Source organism: Leopardus geoffroyi, chromosome A1 (assembly GCF_018350155.1).
Source record: "Leopardus geoffroyi isolate Oge1 chromosome A1, O.geoffroyi_Oge1_pat1.0, whole genome shotgun sequence".
In the NCBI taxonomy this organism is placed as follows: domain Eukaryota; kingdom Metazoa; phylum Chordata; class Mammalia; order Carnivora; family Felidae; genus Leopardus; species Leopardus geoffroyi.
In genome coordinates, this window is record NC_059326.1 from 45,013,642 (window position 1) to 45,024,588 (window position 10,947).

At 37.5% G+C, this 10,947-nt stretch overlaps 1 protein-coding gene across 2 annotated transcripts in view; it reads right to left on the reverse strand.

Moving 5' to 3' along the window:
- Nucleotides 1–10,679, reverse strand: part of KLHL1 (kelch like family member 1) — a 360,871-nt gene extending 350,192 nt beyond the window's left edge. For both annotated transcript variants that reach the window (XM_045478701.1, XM_045478696.1), the window contains exon 1: nucleotides 9,363–10,679. In XM_045478701.1, the coding sequence (XP_045334657.1) occupies nucleotides 9,363–9,865 (503 nt within the window). In that variant the 5' untranslated portion in view covers nucleotides 9,866–10,679. The remainder of the gene's footprint in view (nucleotides 1–9,362) is intronic.
- Between the last annotated feature and the right edge of the window lie 268 nt (nucleotides 10,680–10,947).

Genomic DNA, 10,947 nt, shown 5'->3' on the forward strand with positions numbered 1-10,947 from the left:
CAAGGGGTTCGAACTCAGGAAACCATGAGATCACCACCTGAGCCAAAATCCAGAGTCAGATGCTTAACTGACTGAGCCACCCAGCCATCCTGATTCCCCTACCAGTCTTAATGCTATTGTTGTCATACATTTATCTTATACATATGGAAAAAAAAATACAACACACCTCTCATATTATAATATTTTTGTTTGTTTAACCATCATATATCTTTTAAATGTTCCAGATTTATATAGTAAAAACTAATCTTACTTTTACCCATGTAGTTATCATTTCTGGTGATTTCCATTCCTTGTTCCAGCTGGTACCATGTTTTTCTGCAATCTGTGCTCTACCATTAATGTCACCCTATATGTATGTGTGTGTGAGTGTGTGTGTGTGTGTGTGTGTGTGTGTGTGTGTATATATATATATATATATATATATATATATATATATATATATAAAATCTCAGGCATTATAGAAGTCTGATGTTAATCTTTTATCATCTACCATGACCCTACTTAACTACTTGAATATATAAAATATGATTTAACTGCATTAATTACCTTGTCGGCCATAGTTTTTAGTCAGTTTTAATTGATTATTTTGCTCCTCATTATGGTTCATATTTTTCTACTCCTTTGTTGCCTAGTCATCTTTAATTGGATGTCATACATTACAAAATTCACCTTGTTTGGTATTAAATACTTCTAAATATATGAATTATTCTTCAATTTTTTTCCAAGACACATTTAATGTTACGTGGAAACCGTCTGATACTTTTGGATTTGTTAAGCAGAACCATGGCAGCATTTATTTTAGGGCTAGTCATTTCCTGTTACTAATATAAGATTCCTCCAAATACTTTCTCTAATTCCATGAATCATTCCATTCCTATTGCTAGGGACAGGTGTTAGTCCCTCTAATTCTAATATAGTTCTTTCCCAAGATTTGGGCTGTTTCCTAAACACATGTATCTGTCATTATTCTACTGAATACTGATCTGCCAAATACTCAAGAGGCCCCACCGCAGATTTCTGAGACTTCTCTCCATGAAGGTCTTTTCTGTGACATTCTGTCTTGTGAGATCTCACTGACTTGGGCTCCTTGGACACTCAGCTCCCTCTCTTCAATCCAGGGTGGTTATCATATTTCTCTTGGTTTCCCCTGCATCAGTGCCTGGAATCTCTCTCAAGGAGGTATGCTGGGACAATCACAGGGTCATTTCATTTGATTTTCACATCTCAGGAATCACTCTCTTTCAGTACCTGATGTCCAGTGTCTTGAAAAATGTTGTTTCATATATCCCCTCCCTCCCTTCCTTCTTTCCTTCCTTCCTACCTCCTTTCCTCCCTCTCTTTTTCCCTTTCTTTCTTCATTCCTTTTTGCCTTTATTTGTCTTCCTTCTGTCTTTCTTTTTCTTCTCTCCCTCTTTTGTTCTTTGTTGCTTCTCTAGGTGAGAAGGTGAGTCCAGTCCCTGATACTCTGTCTTAGCCAGGCAGGAGGTCCAGTTATTTCACGGTGACTAATAAAATGATTAGAATATTATTTGGCCCAGGATTTTTTCATCTTAGTTTCTTTTTAAGAATTTTGAATTTATATAATATGGGCATATTGCTTTTGTTAATGACAATTGACTGATCTAACCAAAGCCACGGTAAACCAGAATCATAAAATAATTATAATACAAAAGTTCCTCTTGAGAAAAGAAAATTGCACCAATAAATGTTTAAACATTACCAGGATCACCACGTGCCAAATATCTAGGTACTAATTTGTGTGAACTTCTCTACTGAAATTACATACCAGTATCTCAAAGGTAAGTGTAAAAGTAGGCATCACATTTAAATTTTATTACAAATAAGAAAAAAACAACTCCAAGTTTATTTCCTAAATGTTAGAGTTCGAGGTTGAATCTCTGAGTTAGAAAGTCAGAGTGTTTTTGTATACATAAATTCAAAAATATAGATTTTAAAAATAGCCATATTTCCTATTTTTCCATTTTTTTGAAGCTCTGGTATTTTTGAATATTGGCCTAAAGAGACACCTTGGATATTTTAGTAGAATTCGAATCTACTAAAGAAATAAAACAAAGTTGTGTTTTATTGTTGATACAAAGAGATTTTTGGCATTCACCTCTTGAAAAACTATAAAATTGTTGAATTCTTCCTTTCCCTTATAGTATAAACCCTCCCAGTTTTCTGGTCTCATAATTTAAGTTGTTCCACCATATTTTAGTCAAGATGGAAATGCTGAGTTACATGAGCAAATGTCAATCAACATCACTAAGGAAAAATGTGGCCTGGACACAGTGTCACAATTATGATAGAAACTCAAAATGAAAGATTACCTACAATAATCAGTTATCTGAATTAGATTAAATCCACAAAAAGAATGGGAAAGGCCAAATTTAGAATTAACATCAACTAAATGCACTCTTTATTATTACAGGAGATTCTCAGATCATTTTCAAAAAGTACCATTCCTGTGACATGATCATCAGTCAAAATGATCTACCTCATAGACTTTCCACTCAAAACAGATATTTCTTGGGATCCTAAATTATAGCACACATTCTCTCTGGTCAAGAAAACCTATGTTAAGCTTTCATACACACTTATATCAATCTGTTCTCAAATTCTGGCCAGAAAAGTCAGCAAAGTAGTCATCCTAAAACTTATATGGTACAACACGTTTCTTTGTTGTTGTTGTTTTGGGTTTTTTTGTTTGTTTGCTTGCTTTTTGCTTATATTTGACTTAAAAATCTTCAAAAATTTAAATCAGCTCAGATTATCAGTATCTATATCAGATGTTTTCCTCAAAGTTTGGAATAACATTATTTTAAATGTAGAAAGGTAAATTATTATTTGGCCAAACTAGTATGTAAATTCCAGAGGATTTGTTTTACAACTACTACAAAAATATCTGTGGTTATTTTAGATGGTAAAATAAAATCAGTAGAATCTTGTTACTTAGAGACTCTGTTTAAAATGCTGCATATTTTCACGTTCAGAAACTTGAAACTCTAAAATATGCTGTAGATCTTAGTTTTCTGTAAATTTCGTAAGAGTTCTTGGTCAAAAACAATGAAATGTGACTTAGAAACACATCATCTAAGTAATCATCAGAAGCATATTATCCCCCAGATACACAAATTATTTTTTGAGGCTTAGAAAAAAGAAACCAACTAAAACAAATATCTGATCAATATTATATTCTGTATTCGCCAAATTCTAATTTGATTGGATAGGGATTACTTTCAGATTATTTAAAATCACCATACCTTAAAGAGGTTAATAATATAGTTTACAAGGTATTCATTAGAAATTCATCAATGAAAAACAGAAAATGGTACTCAATTAGCATGGGGTTTTGTCTGTTTATTTGTTATATTTGTTGTATTTGCTTCATTCTGCACTTATAGTCACATCTTTCACTCAGATGGTTCTGGAGTTTTGGGTACCTGCAGGTTCAATCAAGTGGTCTCATTTCTTTCTCCTGTATGATCTTCTTATTTTCCCTGAAGCAAGTGTGCTCAGAAGGGAGGGCACCTGGAAATTGTGGGCTTCTTTATAAAATGACGAATAATATTGATAAACCCATCCTAAAATAAATAAAAGAAGCTCTCCCCAAACAAGGTATCATCTGCTGCTAGTTCTGCTCTAAATAACAGTAGACTGTGTAACACTCCAGCCTGGGATAAATTAGCCAAGAAGACATAAATTTGAGTAAAATCACTCCATACTCTTTTTCACTATGAAATGGGGTTACAGGAAAATATGAACAGGACTTCATTTTAGTGTTCCATAGAAGCATAGTTTAAGAACTCCTTTCCTGAATAAATAGCCTCTAACCATTTTTAAAGTTGCTTTTTCCTTTTGACTGAGGCAAGACTGATTTCTTAACATTCTCAACAAATACCTGGTTCAGGTCTCACTAACCTTCATGATAATTTAATGGTGTATGCTTTCTTCTGGTGACAATTTTCCGTATCAATTGTTCTGACCCTCAAAAGCAGATTTCTATCATAAAGCTCTCTTTTGGATTCAAAAATTAAATTAGTTTTCCCTAAATCATTTCCTCATGGTGTTGTTTAATTATAAAGTAAAATGCACAGAATGAACCATACTTCAGAAAAAAAACTGAGTGTTTTCTAACTTAGGCTAAGAAGTTCTCTTTGAGCCTTATGAGGCATTGTCTGTCACTATTATTATTTTTATTTATATTATTTATTTTAATTTTTTCAACGTTTATGTATTTTTGAAAAGAGAGACAGAGCACAAGTGGAGGAGGGGTACAGAGAGAGAGAGAGAGAGAGAGAGATTCCGAAGCAGGCTTCAGGCTCTCAGCACTCAGCACAGAGCCCAACACAGGGCTCGAACCCACATACCGTGAGATCATGACCTGAGCCAAAGTCAGAGGCTTAACCGACTGAGCCAGGCATCCCACCCATTACTATTATTTTAAAAAGTCTATTTAAACACTCAAACAGAGAATCATTGCAACCAAGGGAATAGGAAAATTGCTTCAGCATAACTTTAGCTGTAGCCCCTTTCTTATGTTCTGTTGTGTTTGTTTGTTTAAGCAGAAGGAAAGGAGAATTAGCAAAGTGGCTTGGAATATGGTGTCTGGATCAGAGAGTAAGAAGACAAAGTGCAGCTGTACTATGTACAAGTCTATGATTCTGGGCACATTAATTAGCTGTCTGTACCTCAGTCTTCTCATCTATCTAATCATTATACCTAAGGGATACATAATTGTTCCAGAATCAAAGGACTGTTCTGAATATTAAATTGCACAGTATAAACATTCAACATGCTACCTAGCAAATAGGAAGTTCTTAATCAATGTCACTCACTATGATTATGACAAATATTTATTCACTTAACAGTGTTTATTGAGTAACTACTTGCTCTATGATAGGGACAAAATGATGAGCAAAATGGAAATAGTCTGTCCACAGGGCAATGTTTTTAAATTTTTTTTAATCTTTATTCATTTTAGAGAGGGAGGGGGGGCAGAGGGAGAGATGGTGATACAGAATCCAAAGCAGGCTCCAGAGTTCAAGCTGTCAGCACAGAGCCCTATGCAGGGCTTGAACTCACCAACCATGAGACCATGATCTGAGCTGAAGTCTGATGCTTAATAGCTTTATCAACTGAGCCATCCAGGTGCCCCAGGGCAATTTTTGTTAGAGACAAACAATAAAAACAACATAGATATTAATATGCAGTTACAGGTGACAATGAGAAATTGAAAAAAAAAGTAGAGAGTATTTAGTTACTCCAAGAACATGGAATGAGCAGATGCAATAAATTTTTAAAAATTTAAATTAATTTGCCTAGGGGATCAACGGATGCTTCTTTGAGAAATGTACAAAGCTCTTAATCAAGAAATCTCAATGATAAATAGGAATGAACTCAGAAAAGGGTGGGTTGAGGGAAGGAGAGCCAATATGCAAGGAGACAAAACAAGTTTGTGAGGCCCAAAGATAGAGAAAAATGTTAAGGGAGGACACTGAGTCTGGAAGACAGAGGGTAAGAGGGAGGTTGGTGAGGGAAGGGCCTTGATAATAGACAAGAGACAGATCATCCAAGGTCCATCTGTGCAGAGTATGGATTGTGGTCAGAGGGTGGTGGCAATACTTAAAAAAAAAAAAAAAAAAAAAAAAAAAAAAAGGAAAAAGAAAGAAAAGGAGAATCTGGGTGTGGCAAAATAGTTCATATTTTCATTTTAAATTTTTCATTCACTCCACTATCAGAGAATGGATTATATGTGGCAAAATTAATGAGTGAGGATGATGCGAATGGCAGTGGCAGAAGCTGAGTTGAAAGGGGACAGTATATTGGAATTAGGTGCAAACAATGGAGATGGAGGGATGTGGTACAGATAGAAGAAGGGAATTTTTGAAGAAAAAGTGACAGTGCTTGGTGGAATACTGAAAACAATGGAGAAGAGCATGTTGGCAAATATGACCCTGAATTTTTGGCTTGTACAACCTAATGCATGGAAAGCTGTTCTCTGAGATAAAGAAGGAAACTGAGCAAGAGAGAGGGGGACATTTATGAGTTCAGTTTTGTACAATGTTGTATTTATATTGTGTCTGTGATATCCACAAGAGAGGTCAAGCAGAGAGGTGGGTGTGTGAAACCAGAGGTCAGGGGCAGGTCCAAATTTTGAGATACAAATTTCGAGATACAGGTTGTGGACAGCAGTTGAAACCATGGAATCAGATGACTGCATTCCGTGAGAACTGAGAAAACTAAAAAAGGAGGCAGTTGACCATGACATCTCCTTTCCCACTCACATTACTACAAACCGTGAAAATATAAATATTTCTCTTTGGTTCTTAGATTACTACCTATAGAATTTTGGATAAAAATATCCACACCAAGAATGTATGATAATCTGAATAGCTAGATTACATACTTTCCAACAACTAAGTTCACAATGAAGTAGAGAAAATAAATGACTAATCACATAGATGAGGAACCTATTACCATAGTCAGAATTCTTAATGGTGTAATGGTTAAGGTATTAGAATACTGAGATTTCTTTATGTATGCCTAGTAGGGTGGGACCAGATAAAGTCTGGGTTCAGGTAATAACTTAGTTTACCAGTGGCTTCCTGCTGCCTTTATGTTTAAACTCCATTATAGTTTTCCAGAATTCTGAGATTACAGGAAGTTTTCCCTTGAACATCCCCAGCAGCTGTTTGAACAAGTGAAACCAACTGAGTGACTTTTACTTGTCTAAACCAATCTTCCTAACTAGCATGAAACCAAATGAATAAACAGAAGATCAGAAAATGAAGAGAAAAGAAAGGGGTCAGCTCTTGTTTCATACATGAAGATTAATTTAGCATGGAAGTCACAACTGATAAAACAAGATGCTAAATATCAAATGGGACTTCACAGTATGGTTAGATAATAATAACTCAAGTAATCAAAATTATCATGCGGGGTTTAGGTGGTTTATGTACTCACTGATCAATATAAACCCTATGTAGATTCCCTGCATGTGCTAAGATAGAAACAAAAGAAAATGCACATTACTGATTATTTTACATATTATTTTGCATTCAGTACTTTGGAAATGATGTCTTTTCTGAGAAGTGAACCCTATTCTTACCACACATTAAAATTCATATATATAATTATAATATATATGCAATATCTATATATGGCTAACTCAAGTCTAGTAGCATGGTTTTAATCAATCATGAGCACAGAACCAATGCTCTATGAAGGTTTGGAAACTCATGAAATCCACACTATCAGTAATAACTCCTTTTTCCAGTGAGAAGCTCAAATTTTTCTAAACTATCTATGTCTTAACACAATTTTAAAAATAAAATTAGACCTGATTTTTAATATTTTAAACATGCAAGAACTCATAGGAAACCATCATTCCAATAGCAAAGATGGTTTTGGTGGGACTTGCTTATATTCAGAATTCTTTTTATATACAACTCTTTGTGAGTAAAAATGATATACATTCAAAAGTGAGGGACCAGAAGTTACATCTGATGGGTGTTTTGTGCCTAAGTGTTCTATTGGTTATGACTTTTATTTTTTTATTTATTATAATTTCTTAAGTCAATATTCTATTAGTATTTTCAAATTCTTCAACTTACATAAAAATCTTCAGAAATTACTCATGACAAATATGTCTCATTTACTTAAAAGTGTATTTGTTGTAAAACAAATTTTAAAAAATTATTAAACATTAGTGTTTTCAGAAGGTCACATATTTTAAGCTGGTTTTAAGATTTTACAGAATTGAAAAAAATAATGTACTTTTTATAAAGTCTCTTAGTCATAAAATATCAGTTTCAATAAAGTAGTAATTAGTTAATATTTAACATAATGTTTTCTTTTACATATATAAAATGAATTGCTAAATGCTTATGATTTCTGAAAACTAAAAATAAATGGTTTTAAATATTCTACACTAAAGGAGGTAAAGCTCAACATATTTGATAGAAAAAAAAAGGCTTAAACTATAATAACTAGTAAATACATAAATCAAATTACTTTATGGTATTGGTGGTACCCAAAGTTATAACCATTTTGGTAAAATATCTTACTTAATTGAATAATATATAGACTAATATTTAGGTCTGGTATATATGGGAAAAAAACTTTGTCATACTTGAAAATTACAAATTAAACTTCCTCCTTTTTAATAAATACATTACATTAAATGTCTTAACATATTAGGGTATGTCCAAGGCTCTTCCATATAATCCACATAATTGAAAATTGTAAGGATATTTTTTCATATATTTAATTTCACATTTGTCAACATCATGAAAAGCACCTACAGTATTATTTTGCGCATTCCTTTTGTGACTTAATCAACTTTATAAGAAGGTGATTCAATCAACCAGAAGTTTAAAAAGTTGTTTCTGTTTTGTTATTGAGAGGTAATTAAATTTAATAAACATATCCATTATAATCTTCCTATGTTTCCTATGTTTCTTCAATAATGTATCCTGATATCAGATGAATTTAAATGCAAATCTTTTCATATTCTCACTGTATGCCAAAACTAGTAGTGAATAATGAGTCAATTCTCTAAAAATGTAAAACTCAGAAGTTTTATGTGTCTGAAGGTTTTCTATAAGTCTTGAAGGTAGAATTCTTCTAAAAGAATCTAATATTGGAAATAGACAAAACATAAATGTTGACCTACCACCTAAAGATCCCATCCTAAACCACCAAATAAGAACAGCTGAATGCAAACAGGCTCAGCAACAGTTTAATTCTAAGACTCTGAATAAGGCAAAAGTGAACACACAGGAAGATAAAAAGGGAAGTTAGAATAGAGAATAACAACACTGCATTTCATGGAAGAATAAAAAAGAGAAAGAGAAAATGCTTCTGTCCAGTGGCCTCCTTTCACGTACCTCATTAGTTCTGGTGTATAGATTCAAGACACAGGGATCCTAGATAACACACTAAGTCAATTTCTAGGCCAGTACATGAGATCCTTGTGACTGGTGTTTAAAACAAGTTTCATCTCACATCAGGTAACGGGAATACTGATGTGACAGAAGACGACAGAAGAACGCCATCATCTCAGAAATATGAGACCCACTCCACTGAAAGATTTACCAAAATGCATATATATTCAATTTGTGATTACAACTCTGAAAACTTGCAAAAAGCAAAACCATATGAATGCGCCTGTAGAAATTAATGAGCAAACTTTCAGTGAGATGATATAAACTTGGGTCATAAAAGCCGAGCTGGCATCTCTCAATCAAATTTTTCAACCTGAAACGTTTTAGTCTTAGTAACTACCAAAGCCCACAGGGGAGAGGGGAAATCAGTGGAAACTGGGAGATGCTTGGATGCCGCATGGGGTCTTACTGTACCTGTGTCCACATCCTTCACCTGTTGCCTGGCTTGAGTTGGCCGGCTCCACTTTGAGCTCTTGCAGGACCAGCCCTTTATCGTGTGGTCCAGGAAAGTCCATGCCTGGCACCTCCTCCTCCTCTAGAGACTCCACGTAGAAGAGAGTCCTGGCTGGCTGTTGGGTGCCCTGCCCCGGCGCCCCTTGCTGCAACCTTGTGGCCACTGGCAGCAGGGTGCCATTCAGTGGATTAAAGGAAGAGGAGGAAGACGAAGGGGAGGAAGACGAAGGAGAGGAGGAAGAAGAGGAAGGCTTCTTCCAGAAAGTGCTCACGCTGCCCTTCTCTTGGCTTTTGAGCAGGCGGCTCTGACTGGGGCCCCAGTGCTCGAAGCTGCTGCTGCCATCCTGTTGCAGGCAGCCGCCCCCCGCCGGGCCGCCTGGGGCTGGCGACGGGTGGCTGAAGAGTTTCCAGCGGAGTCGCAGGATGTGCTTCACATCGAAGTCTTTTCTCCCAGAGCCTGACATGCTTGACGCAAGAAGGCAAAGAGACCTCAGCGGGCGCGGGAGTAGACAGACCAGCTGGTGGGGGAGGCCAGCAGAGCTCGGGGTTGGAGGCGGCGGCGGACTGCGCCCTCTGCACCCCGGGAGCACTCGCGGCGAGGCGGGCTGCGCGCCCTGCTAGGCAACCACCCGAGCGTGGACGGCAGAGCCGCGCCGCTCAGCTGCGGTCAGGTCCGCAAGGACCCGCGCGTGGGGAGCCCACCGGCTGCGAGCAGAGGCAGGAGCCGGACGCAGAGGGCTGAGAATCCTTGATCCGTGCGCGGGGGCCCCGTGGTTACGGCAGGGAGGGACGACCCTGGTGATGGAGGTGCGCGAAGAAGGGAGGTCTGCACGCTCGGAAGCCCGGGAGGCGGCGGCAGCTGGATACACCTCCCTGGGATGCACCCGTGGCAAAACCTCAGTCGGGAAGGTGTCGGCTCTCCTGTCCTTGCAGCTCAGAGTTCAGTGCCTGGAGAGCGCAGAGAGAGGGAGAGAGAGCGAGATAGAGCGAGCGAGAGAGAGAGAGCGCGCCCCAAGTCGCGAAGAAGCGCACCCCCTAGTCTTCTCGGTGCACCTGCGCCCCTGTGCCTGGCCTCTCCGAGGATGCTCTGAGAGCTTGCCGGGTGTCTTTGACAAAGTCAAATGCCTTCTGCAAGGCGAGAAGGGGTGGTTTTATATAGTCAGTTTGTAAAAGAGAAGAATAAATATTCCAGAAAATATAGGAAGGCAAAAGGAAAAGCCCGCCCGTGAAGCTGTCAAGGTCCTCACAGTACAATTTTCTCTCTGCCTCATCGCCTCCTCCTCCCCTGTAAGTGACGCAGATGTGCACTGGGGCCTATACGGAGAGATGGAGGGAGGGAGGGAAGGCTTCAATCTTCTTTATGCAAGTGAGTCTGCCGCTCTTATTGTCCCCTTGCTAGGTCCTGTCACCTTTTTTCATCCCCCTTCCTCACTACATTACTGTGTGGCAATAAAAGTAAAACAAACAGGCATTATGCTTTAGTATCAGTAAACACCAAACGTGAATCATGGCAACGTAAACTTAATAGGCTGCCATAGGTTTGCAG